This window comes from Talpa europaea, assembly GCF_964194135.1.
Source record: "Talpa europaea genome assembly, chromosome: 9".
NCBI lineage: Eukaryota > Metazoa > Chordata > Mammalia > Eulipotyphla > Talpidae > Talpa > Talpa europaea.
In genome coordinates this window covers 58,046,315-58,066,248 of record NC_140076.1, presented here as the reverse complement: position 1 = coordinate 58,066,248, position 19,934 = coordinate 58,046,315, and the positions used below count along the sequence as shown (strand labels likewise).

Here is a 19,934-nt window from a genome sequence, read left to right as displayed (position 1 = left end):
ACAATGTATTATGCTAAATCAAAGACCTCTCTTTTCACCTTTGCAAAATTTTCTTCTCATTTCCTGCCTTTTATAATACCAGCATATTAATAGTTTTTGTATCCATTTATAAAAGTTATTTACATTACTTTCATTAAAATATTATGAATAATGTTTCAATAATAAAAGGGATGGTTTTTTAATTTCTTCTTCAAATTTATTGTTTGTGTACAGGAAGGCTACTGATTTTTGCTTATTGATTTTGTATCTTGCCACTTTACTAAACTGATTAGTTTAATTAGTTTCTCTGTGGAGTTTTTAGGGTTCTCTATGTATATTATATCATCTGCGAATAGTGATAGTTTAACTTCTTCCTTCCCTATTTGGATTTCTGTATGTCTTTCTCTTGTCTTATTGCTCTGGCTAGGACTTCCATTATTATATTGAAAAACAGTGGTAAGGGCCTCCCTGGTGGGGCAGGGGTTAAGACGCAATCTATGAAGCAATTCGCAGCCACTGCAGCACAAGTTCGATTCCCCCGGCCAGGGAGAAACCCACATGGTGGGAAGATCTCTCCTGTCTTGCCTGCTGCTCCCCTCAGCAGTGTACTTCGGTCCGTCTGCCTGTTCTACTCCCCACTCTGTCTCTGGTGAATCCTCTCACCCCACCCCCGTGCATCTCTGGCCTGTACCCCAATTCTTGTATAAAAATAAATAAATCTTTAAAAAAAAAAGAAAAGAAAAACAGTGGTAAGAGTGGACATCCTTGTCTTGTTCCAGATCTTAATGGAAATGCTTTCAGCTTTGTACCATTGAGAATGATACTGGCAATGGGCTTGTCATATATGGCCTTTATCCAAAGAGGAAATGCAAATGGCCAACGGGCATATGAAAAAATGTTCAACATCACTTGTAATCAGGGAAATGCAAATCAGAACTACAATGAGATACCATCTTACACCAGTGAGAATGGCACATATTAAAAAAAAACTAGCAACAACAAATATTGGCGAGGATATGGAGAAAAAGGAACGCTCCTGCACTGCTGGTGGGAGTGCAAAGTGGTCCAACCACTATGGAGAGCTGTGTGGAGATTCCTCAACCTACTAAAGATAGAGCTTCCATAGGATCCAGCAATTCCACTCCTAGGTATTTACCCAAAGGACACAGAAACATTAATTCCAAAGGGCACCTGCACCCCTGTGTTTATAGCAGCACTATTTACAATAGCTAAGCTTTGGAAACAACGCAAATGCCCAAAAATAGATGACTGGATCAAGAAGATGTGGTACATATACACCATAGAATATTACTCAGCAATCAAAAAAGATAAACACATGCAGTTTGCAGCAACATGGATGGAGCTGGAAGGGATCATGCTCAGCGAAATAAGCCAGAAAGAAAAAGAAAAATACCGGATGGTCTCACTCATAGCAGGAATTTAGAAAACCTAAATAGGAGACCAGGAAAAAGACTAATTAATACAAAGTAAAAATAAAAATCAACAAGCAACTATAAACCAGAGATACACTGGGGAAGGGGGGTGGGGAGAGAAAGGATTAGGGTCAAAATAAGGGGGGGGGGGGTACAATTGTTTGGGGAATATAGCCAAAATGAAAATGCATACATTGTACAAAAATGAAAAATGATGTAAGAATTATTTAAAATAGGGCCTCCCCTGGTGGCGCATGCGGTTGGGCGCAGCGCTGTGAAGCTGTCCGCAGCCTCTGCAGTGCCGGTTCAATCCCCGCCAGCTGGCGAGGGTCCCACATGGCAAGCAGACCTCTCCTGTTTTGCCTGCTGCTCCCCTCATTAGTGTATTTCGTCAGTCTGCCCGTTCTGTTCCCCACTCTGTCTCTGGTGAATCCTCTCACCCTCCCATGAATCTGGCCTGTACCCCAGTTCTTGTATGAATAAATAAAAAAAATAAAAATATCATCATGAATTAAGAGTTATAGAAATTAATTTTAAAAAAGAATTATATGAAATAAAATATTAAAAAATAAAAAATGAATAATGATATTTATCAATTTTTCAGGATTCACTATATATCAGACACTATAATTAAGTACTTCCTTTCATTAAGTCTTTACATGAAGCTAGGTGCTTTAATCATGTCACCATTTCACATATTAGGAAAGTAAAGCTAAAATTAATTGCTTGATGTCACATAGCTGATAAGTGAAAGTGTTAAAATGCATGTGTGTCTTACCTTGAAGTTTATATTCTTTAACAACTACACAATAATAACTGTTGTTTATTGCAAATGATTTTCCTGATTTGTCATGAGTTTTCTAATTTTGCTTATATTTTAATGCTCATAAGTTTTAAATAAAAATTTTGTTATGTGTGTTAACATTATTGTATTATTTCAATACAGTAGACCAACATACTGGTCAGCCCTGTATAGATTTCTTGGACAATCCTAATAAGTGGAATACCAGCTATACATTAAGCAGCATCTTACTTACCCTCCAGGTAAGGACATATTAGCATAATGCTCTCTTTAGTACTTTCATTTACCCCAGTTATTCAAAATATAAGGAACCAGATGTACAATGCATATTTGAATGTTTAAAGAATTTGAGTAAATCAATAACATTTCTACAACTATAAAAATGGAACTTGATTTTTACTTTGTATTAATTAGTCTTTTTCCTGGTCCCTTATTTAGGTTTTCTAAATTCCTGCTATGAGTGAGACCATCCGGTATTTTTCTTTTTCTTTCTGATTTATTTCGCTGAGCATGATCTCTTCTAGCTCCATCCATGTTGCTGCAAACTGCATGTGTTTATCTTTTGTGATTGCTGCGTAAAAATCAAAATCAACAAGCAACTATAAACCAGAGACACACTGGGGGGGGAGCGGGGAGAGGAAGGACTAGGGTCAAAATAAGGGGGGGGTGCAATTGTATGGGGAATATAACCAAAATGAAAATGCATACATTGTGCAAAAATGAAAAATAATGTAAGAATTATATAAAATAAAATATTATAAAAATGAACTTGCATTATAAGGGCTATTGTTTTAAAGTGAAATTCCTATTTACCACCCTTCACAACCAAAGAATACGTATTTTAGAAAAGAGGGAAGAAACTATTTTAATTCTAGAACTATTCTTAGGTTTTCTTTTGGCCTCAAACTTCATAATACTACACATGGGTATAGATCGTTCTTCATTCATGAACCTTGCCTTCCTCAGAGAAGTGAATCAAGTGATTTCACAACTTAAAATATTCAACATTATCATTTGCTTCTGACAATGCTTGCTATTTGTTTTCTGTACTATCATAAACCTTTGAAGATCAGTGATATCCAATGAACTTTCTGCATTGATGGAGATGTCCAGACTGACCCATGCAGTAGCTACTAGTCACCTGGGGCCACTGAACACTATAATTGAGGGACACTGAGTTTTTCATTGTATCTAATTTTAAGTAATAATATTTGCCCATATGTGGCTACAGCCTACATTACACATGTAGACTGTCCTTTTGATAACATGAGAAACATAATTACTACACTGTTTTTCGAAGGGTGATACTTGAAAATGGTGTTTAAAATATTTTAAAGTCTAAATATACTAGTCATCTCTTCCAAAATTTTTTATAATCTTAATTTCTTCGAACACTTGCTCAACTGCAAAGGTAAATATTAACACCCATCCAAAGGATGAATTCTGAATTTATGGGCTTTAATTAACTGGATATAATAAAACATACCTGCTGTTTTAGTTGTTTACTAATGTTTCAAAATTTCTGTTTATCCTCTGGAGAAGTATCCCTTTAGAGTTGTTTCTTCCTATCACATGGCTAATTTAAATGTCAGACATTTATTTTTTCACTATTTTAGCAGAGTTTTATATATATGTGTGTGTGTGTTTAAAAATATTCTTCAATTCCAGTTCTTAAGAATAATTAAGTAAACTTAATAGCTTGTATACATTTTATATGAGAAGGCTTTTTGGCACAGTTAATGCAAAGACTATTGAATAAACTTCACCAGATGTCTCTGCCTGAGGAAGGGTATCTCTCCAGCCAAAGACTAAAAGCTTGCTCTTAAAGATGTTTCATCTGCATTCCACCAACTTTGAAATATTTAGTGCAGCCCCCACTGAATCCTCACTTGAGCAATTCAGTATTCTTGGAAATACTGTCCAATGTGTTTTCTAAACAAGAAATTCAAATAGCAACAGAATATTCTTGTGCTTTTCAAGTAATAGACATCAGAATATTGCGAAATCTTGCCATCATTTCCATGACTGAAGACACAGTTATCCACTTTGACCTGCGTCTACACTTAGGAATTATGGTCAGAATTATTTTGGCTGTATTTTCAAATATACAGCCAGGTTAGTATGTTATAACCTTCAAAATCATAATGAATTATAAAAGAAACATTTGCAATTTGGGCTAATATTAATTTTGAGGTGCCAAATAAACAAGATCATGGTCTGGCAGAACTACTAAGTTTGTTATGATTTATCACCTATTTTGTCCAGATGCAAAGATACGATGGTAGGTAGAATTTAAAGATGTCCCCACTGCCTCCTATTATTCTCATCCTCTGGTTATCTAAACAAACTCTAACCCAAGCACTGCTGTGAAAGAATTTTGCTAATGGAATTATGGCTACTAGTCAGCTGACTTTAAAACAGGAAGGCTATGCTAATTCTGCGCATGGTGGCCCAAAAGTAATCACATGAACCCTTAACGATCAAAGGGATGACTGAGGAGTCACTCTGAGAAATACAGTGAAACGAAGGAGAAAAGGATGTGACAGGAGGGGAGGTCAGAAAGATAAGTATGAGCAGGAGTTTCCACACCTTTGTTGCCTCTGAGATGTATGAGTCCAAGTGTAAGGACAAGCAAGAGAGTTCTTGAATGGGTGGTCTCTCTGAGGGTGACCCCTAGGTAACAGCCAGCACAGAAATAGGGCTTTCACTCCTACAAATGCAAGTGACTGAATTCAGCTAACACACGCCTGGATGAATGTGGAAACAGACCTTTCTTAGAACCTGTGATCAAAGTACAGCCAGTGATTTCAGTCTTACTAAATCTGGAAAAAAGGAAACCAACCCAACCGCCCCAGAATTCCCACCTGCAGAAATGTGAGATAACACACTTGTGTTGTTTTAAGCTGCTAAATTCTGTAATTTGTTCCAGCAGCTATAGGAAACTACTGCAGACACCAAATTAATCTATCATAGATCTGGAGGGATTTTGAAGTGTTCACAAGTCTTAATATATGAGTTGGTTTATCTGTGATCTAAATTTGATCTCCTGTTAAAATGTGTTCATTTTTCAGGGGAAGTGTTCTGATGTTTCCTCATGTTTAGTTCTCTTTACACATAAATTCAGTTTAAATTCATGTGATAGGAAGGAATAAGTTACAAAAGGAACTTATAAATTACTTTGATCCTATTGTTTGGCTCATGAATGTACAGTATAAAACCAAGATGGATTAGAAATCTTCTCATTTGAAACAACATGGGTGGATCTGGAGGGGATTATGCTGAGACAAGTCAGAAGGAGGAAGACAAATATTGTATGATTTCACTCCTCTGTGGAATAGAAAGAAACAAAACAAAAAAACAGACAAAAATTAACTCTAGAATTGAGGCTACCAGAGGGGACCGGTCGGGGGAAGTGGGGTTGGGAAACAAAGGGAGGAATCTAAGGAACTATGGTAGAGGATTATTGGGACTTTGGCAGTAGGTATGATATAATAAAACATCAGAAGAGGTGACCCTTACCCCCCTAAATCATACATAGTGTTGTAAGCCACTATCATATCAATTTAAAAAATACAATTTAAAAATATTTATTTCAAGGTAAAGTAAATATGGATTGATAGGAAGTTGCAAAGAAATGTATGGGAAGGGCCTATGCAAATCTTCACCCAATCTTCCCCCATTTGACATCCTGTATATTTGACATCAAAACCAGCAAATAGTTTTGCATCCCATAGGCATTGGGATGACTGAGGTCACCGATTAGCAGAGTTTCAGTTAAATGTAAGTATGATTTTTATATGAAAATAACATTATACTATAAACCCTTCATTTTAATAAATAACTCTTACCATAATATACACTGAAAAATGTGGTTTGGCTCACTGGTTCTTAACTGTTAGGATAGATACATTTAAGAAAGAATGAAACATGGACCTTTTCAGAAAAAAAAGTTAAATATACACAAAATATCCATGGTTTCACAAACACACTTTATCTTCACCCCAAAATAAGATGTATAGATAACTCAGGTTGAAAATTTCTTGTTTGACTAACATTTAAGGAAATATGTTTCCTTTAATAAATTTGGAAACTTTTCCACAGTTTTTGAAACTAGGGACCATATCTGTTTGACTCTATCTCTAGCTAGATACATAGTAGGTATTTAATAATACTTCTTGAATGTTTGTCTTTTTGCTCAAAGAAAAATTTACAGTATAAACTCTATGTTCTTTGTGTTTTCCTGTAGGTTATGCTTTCTAATCCAGTGCTAGAAAATCCAGTGAATTTGGAAGCAGCCAAAATATTGACTAAAGATGAATCTAAGTACAGACTAATAGTGCTGAAACTTTTCCAACAGCCATTACAATGTGAGAAGAACCTGCTTCTTATTTGCAAGTTATTAATTATGCATGTATAGCAATTAATTTATCTAGCAAACAGCTAATATAGGGGAATGTTTTATCTATTTTCAATAATGCAGTCATATTAAGACCTCTCATTGAACTTGTCGAGCCAATCAGTATGATCCTTTTTGAAAAATTATCAAAAATCATAAATTTATTATCTTTAAATGTTATGATCATATGGCTATAATTAGGTGTTATAAAGATATAACACCTAATTCAACTCTTTGGTCTATGGTAGCTATTTCTCAGATTTTATCTGCACTACCTAGATCTTATTGATCCAGGACTCCTTTCCTCTTGATTTAGAAAATACTCTTTTTTTTTCTGGTGAGTTCTCCCCCAGGTATTCCTTCTAAGAGTCCATATGGAAATGGCACCTGAAACTTGTCAATCTTTCTGCTCTGTTGACCAGTGTTTTTCTGATACCCTTGATATGCTTATTCTCATCCTGCCACCTTAACTCCATAGCTATGGCACCATTGCTCCTGTGTTCTCTGTGCAGTTTGCAGAACAAGGTCATTGGCCCCTTATGCCAAGATGAGTTGGTCACAAATGAGGGCTGTGCCCCTAGTGACAGGGTTCTTTTCTTTGTACCCTGCCCCACCTCCTCCTTCCTCGTCCTGCCTCTCTTTCTTAGAGCAGCCTCATCTAGTGGCTAATGTAATTCAGACTCACTCCACCAAACTGATCTCTCATGTGCTTGCTCGTTCAAGAGCTGTCCATTGTCTCCTTTTTCCAATCCTCTTCTAGAACCTAAAAGTTCTAGTACCAGATCTGTACAGTTGTGACCAAGTTCAAAGATTCTCTTCCACAGGGCTTAAGGGTCTGATACAAAAGAAGTGGCAGTGGTCAGGCATCTTTTTCAGTGTCTTCAACCATGTTGCGATTGCCCTCAAGTTCCTCAAACATTCCCTGACAGTTTTGAGATTGGTTTGCATACAGAGGAGCCACACTGCTTCACTCTGACCACATTTCCGACCTATCAGGACACTATAGCATCTACTATTTTATCCTCTGCACTTAGTAAACATTTGTGGAATGAAAGGATGAACAATACATATCACTTAATCTTTCAGGGAGCCCTACGATACAATTATAATCAAAGTTATGACAGAGCTATATCCACATTCTGGTGAATGAAAATTTAAAAGCTGGTTTTAATGAATTTTCTATAGTAAATAATTCTATAAGCAATAGGTTTTGTTTTTTGCTGTGCAAAGAAAGGATGAGAAGAAAACTGAAGAGAGGTTGACCCTATCTTTTGTCCTCTTGTCAGGTAGACATCATCCCTCACTCTTTCATTTCTTCAGTTTTGCTATCACCAGACATGAAAGCTGCCCAAACTGCAAAAATCACCTGGCAAATGAATAACAAAGCAAATAGTACTTTGGTTGGTTTTCACTCTATTCTTTAGTTATGTTAGTGAAATATGTAGAAATTCAAGACAGTAAATTGTTATCAGCTTGCTTGCTATCTCAGCAGCACTGGGAGTGGTAGCCTAGAACGATTTTCTGAAGCTTTCTAAGAAAATAACATACCCCCATACAACAGAGACTGCTGCCATGAGTGAGAACTGAAAAAGTACAGACAATTTGCTCATTCTAAGTTTGTCACCCTATGAGAATTAATTTCTTGTTACAGCTTGAATAGATCTCCACTAAAATGCCACAAGAATCATCTCTGATATACATGCAAAATATTAACCAAGAGAACTAGAAAAAGCTTAGGAGTTTTATCACATTTTTTAGATAACAGAAAACTGGAACTGATAATTGTATAAACTAGAAACTCAAGGGGTAGCGAGCTTGTAACACTAATTTTAGTGTAGAACTATATCCTCTGTTCCCAGCATAGTATTTGGCTGTAGGTATTGAATAACAATTTATAGCTTGAAGGAATGAAAAAGTACACATCCTGATTTCACTTTTTAGTTTACAAAGTACTTTCACGAACATTTATTCATTTGATCCTCACAGCCTCTTTCTCATGAGGAAGCCAGGATCAGTGATGGTGGGGGTAGCACAGATGACAGACAGCAAGCAGCATCAGTGTCTCTGCCAGGCATCCCCACTTCCACTGTGTCCCCATGTTTTATGGGATGAACATAAAGTCATTCACTTGGGATCAAGCAATTAAAATTCCCAAGTAGAGAATGGAAGGGACCTGACGTGATAGCAGAAATCTAATCTACAAAAACATTCTCGGGGAGTGATTTGATCACAAAGTTAATGTAAGCCACGAATGAAAATTTTCCTCCACTAAGCATGTGCTTTACCCTGCTCTGGTTTAGTGGGCCCTCATCTGTAAAACCATTATGCTCAGTTTTGGGCATCACATTTCCTGTGGCTAAAGAAACTGTCTATCTTTAGCTAATTGTAGAAAAGATAAAGGCAATTGTAAAATCTGTCTTCAAACACTGAAAGGAATTTTTTGTAGAAAAAGGATATTTCTTCTCTGTTGCCCCATACACCTGAAGTAGAACTAATATTGAAGTAGTCTGCTAGGTTGTAGCCAGTGAAGTCCAGAATATGAAGATTTGGCCCTGCTTTGTGCCAGAACATAGCTTGAATATGTTGGGGACTTTTTCCTCCTCTCAATCAGTGGTCTGGAGTTACTGTAGCTATCTTCAGTCTAAGCCTGATATTTGGTATGCAACCATGCAAATGCCTCTTATTTTCCAACCTTTCCCTAACACCTAGCCTGAACAGCTAGGTCTTTACCTAGGTTTTTTGACAAGAATGTGCCAAGCTGTGAGCTCAAACCCAGTTGGTGAAGATCCCAGTGACCTTCCCATATCCTGGTAGCTCCTTCTCCTTATGACCTATAGCCTCTCTCCCTTACTTATAGGTAGGGTGAAATGGTATTTCATTGTGGTTTTGATTTGCATTTTCCTGATAAGTCACAATGAACATTTTTTCATGTGCCTGTTAGCCATCTGTATGTCTTCTTTAGAGAAGTGTCTATGGGCTCTTTTTCCCATTTTTGATTGGGTTCTTTGTTTTCTTTTTGTTGAGTTATCTGAGTTACTTGAAGATTTTTGGATATCAGCCCCTTGTCAGATGTATAATGTGCAAATATTTTCTCCCATTCAGTTGGGGATCTTTTTATTTTACTGATGACTTCTCTCACTGTGCAGAAGCTAACAACATGAGATTTCATACCATCACTTAAATGCAATTTTGTTGTTGATGTTACAGTATTGTTACTGTTAGCCTATTATCTGCAGATGTCAGGACATATGGAAAACCTGAGTTTAATAGGATGCAGTGTGTGTGTGTGTGTGTGTGTGTGTGTGTATCAGCTGGGGTTACAAACTCCTATTTTTCTGTTTGTATTTCATTGCACCAGATAATCCAGTACCTTTTTGAAAAGTCTCTAAATTGCATGTTTTGACTAAAATTGTTAAGTATATATTTCCTATCAAAGAAATGTATGTTCATACTTTAAAAGATAAATAATACAAGCTGGTTATTAATGAGATATAAGACCTTAGACCTGAGTACCTCCCACCCCCAAAAACACTAACAGCTGTCAACACATCTGACTGGTTCTTTTGGAATTTACCACCAGAATTCTAAGTTTATTCTATATTAACATTTTGGGAGTTTTCAGTAAGAAATTACTTACAGGCTTCTTCTGAAGTACAAATATCTAGCTTTCATACTGCCATTTCAACCATACTTCCTCCTAATAAAATTTGGTTACATTAATATGACTTAGTAAATTCTCATCACATATGAACCATTAACATTATTTTTCTTTTCTTATGCAAATGGTCATATTTTTCATTTTCTTGTTTGTTTTTAAATAAATTCCTACCATCTATTCTGTCCCTAAATTATCTGCAACACTTGAAATAACCCTCAGGTTTTCAGCCAGTACATTTCCCACTGTGGAGACTTCTTTCTTGTGGTCCTCATCCTCTTTGGTTCTGAAGTGGCAGTTCTCTCCTAGAATTCTGGGAAGGCTCTTATGCCTACTTCTGGGATTGGAGCTCCTGCTTGACCCCTCATTTTTTTCTCTTGGTTGGCGTGCTCCTTCATTTTGCTGGAGATAGCTTCCAGGAGCTTCCTGGTTTATGAAAGCTAAGTCTTTTATGACTCTAAGGCCCTAAGAGTGTATTTATTCCACAGTCACCTGTTCATAATTTGGTTAAATTTTAGTTGGAAACAATTTTCTTTCAGAATTGTAAAGACCCTATTACTTTCTGGTTTCTAGTGCTGTTCTTGAGAAGTCTGATTTCATTCAGATGTCCATTTCTTCACATGTGATTTATTTTCATTCTGGAAGCTTTTAAAGTCTTTTCCCCAAGAATCTGAAATGTCTTGATTATTTCTTGGTGTGGTTTTTGTATTTTCCCTCCTCCTCATTCATCGCATACAGCATTTTCTAGACTGTTGAAATTACAAACTGTAACCCCTTAAATTTAGAAAATTTTCTTAAGTGATTTATAATTTTTTTCACTCCATTTTCCTGTTCTCTTTTAATTATACAAATATTTGGATATTTGGGGTCTACTGATCTTATCCTCTAAATTTTTAAAATTTATTTTCTCCTATTATTCATCTCTTCATTTTGCTCTTTATTCTGGAAGATTTCCAGAAAAGTATGTTTCCATTGCAATTTTTCAGCCTGTTTTATTTAGTTGTTGCCTTTCAAGATGTTGACATTAGGGTGTAGTGATCTTTAACTATCCATTCATATCTTGTATTTATGATACATACTACATTAAAAATGGAAATTTTGAATATAAAGTGGGCTTTTTGATGGATTGTTTTGTATCATTGTAGGATTTTTCAGTGAGGACCTAGCCATACCTTTAGTTAAGCTTAATGATATCTCCTGAAATGAATCTTCTACCTTGTGCCTGGAGAAAGAAAAGCACTTGTTTACATTCTGGGAGCTGGTAAATGGGAGAGAGTAAGGGATCTTCTATTGAATATGAATTATTTGCTCAATTCCCTACTTTCAATCCCTTCCCATACTCTTTTCTGTTTTGTACCAGGTATCTTCCAGGGCTGGGTCTGTCTGGCTCAGTTTCCCCCCCGCAGCATGGGCAATGGTGGTCATCTGGTTGCACAGGATGAGGGCATATGTCTTTGGTATCTGTGCTGTACCTCTCATCTTTCAAAGGTATTTGGTATCTCCTATTCCTAAACTGTTTCTCAAGTTGTGAAGTGTAAATCTCTTTGCTTTTTATTGGCTTCTCTATTATGTAGTTAGGTCTCAAATTGCTGTGGCTTGCTAAGACAGTTACTACTTGACATCTGCTTCCCATCTTGAATTTTTTTCTCACCATCTTTCTTTTACTCTCCTTGAGACTTTATATCTTATTTTTATTCCTTTACTACTATTTTTGAAGATTTGGAAAGAGTGCACATAAGTTCATATATTCAGTCTTCCAACTAAACCAAAATCCATTCATTTTTCTTTACAGTGAAAGATGAAAGCCCTAAGACACCTAAAAAGCCAGATAAAATTATCAAGTAAGTTTTTCTTTATACAATTCTATGTCAATATTTTTTCTAAAAACACTATTGATTTAAACTGCTTACAATTTTTATCGTAATTGAATTTTCAGTTTTTTAACTTTAAAAAGAAAGTAGATAGCTTTTTCTTTTCCAGTATTTTTTTTAAATGTTTTCAGGAAGAATATGGAGAATTCTCTCTAAGCTATTGAATTAAATTTGAGCATAACTATATACACTTGCCTTCCCTTTTAATTTTTGCTTTTCGTTGTTGAAAATGGAAAAAATGAGTTATCAGCATTATAGATTAGAGATCAAAAAAAAATCCAACCAACTTAGAAGAAGGTAAATGTTCTGGAGGGAAGTGGTGAGAAGTGGGGCTGAAGCCATGGTGCACTTTGGAGACAGTCTTGTAGAATGGCATCAATTCAGTCTTGAACCCCTGAACAAGGTAGAAGTCTATAATAGCATATATGATCCCACAGCATTTAATTTCTTGAATATTTGCATCAACCTTATTTTGATAATACATCACATGTAGTAAACAGCCAATTAACTATTGTTGAATTAATGCGTGGTTCAGCCCAGGTTTCCTTGACTGGCCCTCTATAAAATGTGAATAAAATTTAGTAACTCAAATGGTTTCAGTTTGTGAAACAGTTTTAGAAAATTTGAGGAAAGTAAGCTTAATCTAATGAGTAGCTCATTAAGTTGGGATTCAACAGAGGACATTGCTACCCTTCAATTTGTCAATGTGGAGAAAAGCAGTTGGCACAAATTGACTGAGGTAGTTCTTGAATATGCATAAACACTGTTTTATCACTTGTAAAACATGAATGTCCCTGGAATATTAAAAAGTTCTTTTTGTCAGTGGTGTACAAAGTTTCAGTGCCCGTGTTTACTAATAAGGCAGACCAGAAGAACTTTTATGGTACCAGTTTCAGTAGGTTCTGAACCAAACCAAGCATAAATGAAGCAAAACTCAGGTCTGCTTTGTGAACTCACCTAGTGCTAGTCTGACATCTCTAGAGAAATCTCTAGGACTCAGTTGAAGCCATAAAATATAAATTTCAATGATATTCCATTTTCCTAGTATATATTAGGCTGTAATTTGTTATTAATGAATTCTAATGTTTGCCTCTGGTATAGTTGTCATGGGATTAAGTTAAGTTATATCTAGGTTTTATTTTTTAAATAGAGCAGCCACAATGAGGTCTTACAGAAATTATTTAAAGAGAGATGCTATTACTGTTAGTTGTTGTACTACAATAATACTTACAATATAAGATAAGATCAAGACGCTGGAAGAGCATAGAAAGAGAAATGTCTTACTAAATCTTGGGAGTGCCATTCAGATTTTAGGAGGAGTGTTGCCTGAGATACTTTCTAAAGGCAGAATAGAAATTCAGCTGCAGACAATGGGGGAAGGTTGTGCCAGGCAGAGGGAATAGCATATTCCAGGTATGGAGGTTTGAGGGGGCATACTTCCTGTGTTCTGGCCCAAAGGAAGGTATTTTGACACCCAGGACAAAAAGTGAAAATGAATCACAAGTGCCAAGGGCAACTAAAGAGGCTCAGAAGCTGAGATAAAAAATCAGAGGGAGAAGGGGAGAAGGTTGCTAAATAATCCAGAGAAGAGGAAAATGAGACCTAGAAGGTCAAATAATAAATATGCATGTGTGGTGGGGGTGGGTTATTAAATAATTTAAAGGGGCAGATGCAAGGCAAAACTTGAGGGTTATAGACAGAAAATAGCATAACATTTGCCTTACACTTTAAAAGTGCTAACGCAAGGCCTTCTTGGACATAGCAATTCCACTTCTAGAAATTTATCTTTAAGGATATACTTGGACAAGTGCATAAATATAGACTATGAGAATGTTTTTCATAGAATTGCTTAAAATTAAAAGTTAAAAAATATTACATTTTTAAAGGACTACTCTAATTGCTGTGTGGGGGATGCCTCAGGAAGGATCTAAGATGAAAGCCAGAAGAATGAGGTTATTTTAGTAGAGCATGGGAGAGATGGTGGTGGTTCAGGTGAAGGTTGAGGGCATAACTGTGGAAAAGGGAGAAGAGAAGGCAAAGTGAATGAATTCTAGGTTTTATTTGATTGGATGTGGGTTTGACGAATATAGGTCTATCACTAGATTTTCAGTTGAACTGGAAGGGTTTTGCTTTCATTCACTGAGATGGGAGACTGGAAGAGCACAATAGAAACTAAAAATAACAATCCTATTTGTTGGCAAGGGTTTGAACTCACTGGAACTCTTACATCACTGCACACCTTGTTGTACCATTTGACATACCCACAACCAGTTTGGAATATTGTCTAGCCATGTTTTTTAAAAAAAGATTTATTTATTCACACAAGAACTGGGGTACAGGCCAGATGCACGAGAGGGTGAGAGGATTCACCAGAGACAGAGTGGGGAGCAGAACAGGAAGATCTACTGAAACACTGCTGAGGGGAGCAGCAGGCGAGTCAGGAGGGGTCTGCTGTGCCATGTGGGTAGCTCCCTGGCCGGGGATGGAACTCGTGCTGCAGAGGCTGCGGACAGCTTCATAGGTTGATTCTTAACACCTTGCACCACCAGGGAGACCCTGTTTATCCATGTTTTTAACATCCAACATTCACCTGCCTTATACTTCTCTCTTCCACATTTGCCTAAGAGGAATAAAAATACATTTTCACAAGAAGACTTGCTTACAAATGTTCATAATAGTTATTGGACAGAACTTTGATGAGTAAGAGTTTGATAGGCACATAGACAAAATAATCTTTAATGGAACTGCTTTCACGGATACGGTAATATTACATTATGATACACTCATGATCACCAGGAAGCTCCATTTGATGGGCCCTCTGAATGTGCAAATGAATGGTGGAAGAAAATAATGGAAATGGCTAGATGATAGGGAACTTATTTGAAGGCAATTAATCCTACAGAACTAGATAACTGATGTTGGTTTTCAAGCAGTGCAATGATGACTTAGAATAGGAAGAGACTGAGGTAGAAAAATAACTAGGAAACTGTTTTGAGTTTTCAGGAGAGAAATGATGCAGTACTTAGCTAAGGTCATTGATGAGATCAGCTGACACTCAGTGCTTAAGAGTGCTACTCTCCCTACCTAGACCTTTCATGTTTGATATCATTGAATGGTCACAATTACTTCAGAAAGTTCTGTCTCTGGGCCTCCATGGTGGCCTAGGGGTTAAGTTTCAGCACTATCACCACTACAGCCAGAGTTCAATCCCTGGCCAGAGAGCTAACCCCCATATGGCTCAACAGACTTCTCCTGTCTTGCCCGTTGCTCCCCTCAGCAGTGTATTTCAGTCGATCTGCCTGTCCTGCTCCCCACTCTGTCTCTGATGAATCCTCTCACCCCCTGCACCCAGTTCTTCTCCAGAGACATTTGGAGATTTAGTCCTGAGGCTTTGGTGATGGCTGGGATGTTGCATCATTTCCTTAATAATCTTTTCTATTTCCTTTACTGGCTCCTTTTAGCTATGAATTGATTTCTACTCTTTCTAAAACATTTACTTACACTTTTAGAGTTTGCTTTCATGGCATTATCTATCATCAACCTTTATGTTGATTTGACCCATATCTCATATTTCCAGTCCCAGTTTCACAATCACACTCCTAAAGGTCATCACCTAAAAGCCACATTTAAAATTAAACTCATATTTTACTTCAGTTTCTCTAGATGCTTTCTATTAATAGCAAAACTAACTGATCCTCTGGGCTTTTGAAGAATATTTGACCCTTAAATTCTTCACCTTCCACACCCTATTAAACAACTAGTCCAGTTAGTTCTTAGAGTGCCTCAGATTCATCTCCCCTTCACAGTATTTGCTTCCACCTTAGCATAACTCTCAGTATCTCCTGCCTAAATGACTGTATGCATTTCCTGATTGGTCCACCTGCATTTAATCTTTCATGTAATCTATCCTGCATACTAATACCAGAAACAACTTTTACCCAAACACTGATTTCACAATTGCCTTATTCGAGAACTTCTGACTGCTCTTTCTCTCACCTAATCAGTCAGATTTCTTAAGTGACTCACACCCATTCTCTGCCGACATCTGAAAGCCCTGCATTGCCCAGTTTCACTTATTTTTTTTAAATTTCAACTCCTCTGAAATTGGAACCCTCCACTCTGGTCAGTATCTCATTACTGTCATCTCTTCCCCAACATCCTTTGTTTGCACATATGCACATACCATACCCTTCTCATCTGAGCCTTAGGAAGATGCTCCCCTAGCCAAGAGGGCCTCTTTCCTTGTTTCAGGCTTCTACCCCAACTGACTCCTTCCCCACTAAGTTCAAAATAAAATCATATCTCCCTCCTGCAGCCTTTTTATTTCTTTTTTCTTACTGCCACAAAGAAGTATCTTTAGACTCCAAATGTCTGTGTTAAATGATGTAATCCTTTATTATAATATATAAAGCTATTCTATGTGCAGTTCAGGTTTATATCTTTTTTTCCCAACACAATAGTAAGCACTGATGTCCAGTTTTAAATTATATCTTCTGCTTTCTCATATTCACAATACTAATGATAACACTAAATTCCAGCTGTAGGCTGAAACTGTGAACACATGAATCTTGAACTTTATGTGGCTTTGTAAACAGTAATTTATCTGAACAATGGTGAAATAGGTGTTTTCTTATTTTAAAGGGTGGCTGTTTTTATACAATTGAAAATGCCAATATTCCCAAATATTTCAGACAGTCTGCTTGTATATTGAAACTTTACTAAAGTTATACCTTTTTAGGAAAATATTTTTAATTATTCTGGAGGAAAAAAAGGAAGCCCCCGAGGGCTAACAGTTTGAAACAGAACAGGACACCATTGGGAAGGGAGAGGGTCATGGGTCATCGTCAACGGACGAAAAACAATGAAGACGATTGTGCCTGAAGATGGTGTATTTTTTTTTCACGAGACAGTGTGTTGACAGTTTCCTTCCTCTTGGGTCATTGTTGTCTGCTAAATGATCTGTGACAGCAAATTGATCACAAGCTTTTTCATGCAAGAGATATAATGCAGCCTTTCATTTGTTGCCTCCATTGCCAAATGCCGAAACATTTCATTGGCAAATTAATGTTAGTTTAGTATATCATTTAGTAGTGGAAAGCACTACATGGAGCTCTGGAAGCAATAATAGAAGTGATTAATTTATCTTCACCAAGTTTCAGATTTCTACTTAAGTGTGACTGCAAAAGTAATAACATGTTTGAAAAATGTTAGTCTTAAAACTGGGTGTCTGTAGTTAGCATTTCAATAAATGAATGTATTAACACTTGTAGATGTTGCTCCATTAATTTCAAAATTGAGTCAAATATTTACTTTAAGGTACTTACGATTTACTTATAAAAATAATTGGCTTTTGTTCTCACTGAAAAGTTGCTTCGTTCTCCTAAGAGCTAGGAATTTAAACTGGCAAACAGACATAACATCTTTTACATATAATGTTTAAGCATCTTTTAAGCTAGCTAATTGGTGATTTCTCATGTCTGAAAAATATCTCAAAGTAATATTTTGTTCACAAAGTGTTGAGAATCTGTGTGTTCAAAAAGTTTGTAGAAAAAAAATTTGAAATGCAGCTAAGAGAAGTTTCATAGTTTCTGTTTAATATTTTATAACAATCTTTGCTCTCCTGTTAGCATATAGTACTATTAGCATAAGAAAAGAAAGATGCAGGCAGCAATATTAGATATGAGTTGTCTTTTTCTCTAAAAATGGCCCTATTCTGTAAAAGTAAAATAATAACCTCAATCCTTGGTAGTGTATTTCTCTTCATAGTAAAAAAGAAATAAAGGTGATATTTTACTAAATTTGGCATAGAAATTTAAGGAACTTGTATATTCTAGAAAGAAAATTTAGGAGCATAATGCTTTAATTTAATATCCTTTTATAATGTTAGTTATATAAAGCAGATATCTTACACTTTTTGAAAGATGGTTTGGGCACCTTTTTATGAGTTGCATACATTAGTAGAGAAATTAATATGCTAGATTCATATGTTAGAATTTATAGATCAGTCTGCTCTCTCATGATATGTTATTGTTATTTGAAACAATCCCACTGATAAAGTAATTTTAAAAAGCAAACTACTCATTGTTGGATTTTAATTGATATTTTCAGATCAACTAAAACAATCTCATTTTATGATTACTATAAGTCATGGTGTGAAATAGCCACGTCAAAAGCCACAGGATATCACAGAACTGCACGTGAGTTGATCAAGCCTTCTCCTATTTCCTTTTGGTCATATATTAATCTCTTAATTTTCTCAGCTTGTCTTGCTTTCAAAGACTAATCGACACATATTTGTCACTTGAGGGTGATAAACTTCTCTGTTGGCACAATATGGTAATCATTCAACAACCGTTCATTTAGATCCTCTTTTGTGTGGAGCCCTGGACTTAAGTCTAGTTAAAAAACAGAATGTTATGAGATTTGTATTACTTTCTCTACCCCAGAAAGAAACCTTCATAGCAGGAGGAGATTTTTTTTTTATTCCAAACACAATTATCCTCAAATCCAGAGAATGTAGTAAGTAAAAAGACAGCAGGGAAATATATGAACCCTGGATTTTAAATTTTATCAGTCTAAGGAAAAATCATTTGTTACCATTATATATTAAGAACTAAAAAAAAAAAAAAGAGTGGGATAGTGGGAGAGCTGGGTAACTTTCTGGTTCCAATTATTCAAACCTTAGAGCATTAATTCATTATTTGGCTCTAAGTAGGTTATCCGGTTTAATGCGCATTTACTGAAATATGACTTTGCTTTAGTGCTTCTCCTGAAATGTTACATACTGATGTCACTAGTGACCTCTTAATTCCCAGACTCAGGGATTATATTTTAGTCTTTATTTTACCTGCACTTTCATCAGCTATGCCCTTAAGTGCGAGGACACCATGCATTCATTGTTTTCCTCCTCCTCCCTAAGGTCTCCTCTATTGCTTACCATAGCAAAAACGTCTTCATATAGTCATGTCTACCCAGTCTCAAGAGACCTCACCCACACCATGCTTTTCATTATCTGCCAGTAATTCCTAAAACCGTATCTATAGGCAAGCCCTCTTCAAAATTTTGCATGGGTATTTATAACTGTATATTGGACACCTCACCTAAAGGCGGTGTGGGCATCTCATACTTAAGATGTCCCAAAGTGAATTTGTTATCTTGCCCTAAAACCTAGCCTCCCTCTGTTATTTCCCTCCTTTAAGTCCAACCTAGTGGTGGGTCACATTTAGTGCATGTCTGTGCCTAAATCAGAATCACAGGAGTTTCCTAGACCTCTTTATCTCCCTTGGTAATCTTGTTGAGTTTTTGTTGATTTTACCTGCTACAACATTGTGAATTCTTCCTCTCTAGTCTATCCACCATGACCATGCCCTTAATTTGTGGTCCAATCAAATTTCATCTCATCATTGTGATAGCTTCATGATTGGTTTCAATAGAACAAAATGTCACAAAAATATTCCTAGCTTGAAGGCACAAATGAGAGTACAAGGTAGTGTAAAGCTTCAGAGGTATAAAAAAGTGAGTTAGACCAAAAACTCCTAAAAAGTTACATGTTGTTTCAGGATGTTGGTTATTATTTTATGATACATATTACCTACATCATGGACTCAGATTAATGGTGAAAAACAGTAATTTGTTTTAGGTTCTTTAAGAAACATAGTTCTTAGCAGCTCTAACAGTATGAATAATTTTATTATTATTGATAAGAAAATACATGAATGTTTACTTCGCATCAAAGATTTGTGGTTGGTTGTTGCCTAGTCAATTCAGCAACACGTATTTTGAGTATATACTATGTATG

General features: G+C 36.2%; 1 protein-coding gene across 1 annotated transcript in view; it reads left to right on the top strand.

Moving 5' to 3' along the window:
• The window catches only part of UBE2U (ubiquitin conjugating enzyme E2 U), a gene marked incomplete at both ends in the record, with an annotated part of 28,425 nt that extends 10,006 nt beyond the window's left edge, over window positions 1–18,419 (top strand). Inside the window, 4 exons of the mRNA XM_084242360.1 lie at window positions 2,359–2,456; window positions 6,461–6,581; window positions 12,058–12,106; window positions 18,245–18,419. Coding sequence (XP_084098486.1) covers window positions 2,359–2,456; window positions 6,461–6,581; window positions 12,058–12,106; window positions 18,245–18,419 — 443 coding nt within the window. The remainder of the gene's footprint in view (window positions 1–2,358; window positions 2,457–6,460; window positions 6,582–12,057; window positions 12,107–18,244) is intronic.
• Window positions 18,420–19,934: the final 1,515 nt, after the last annotated feature.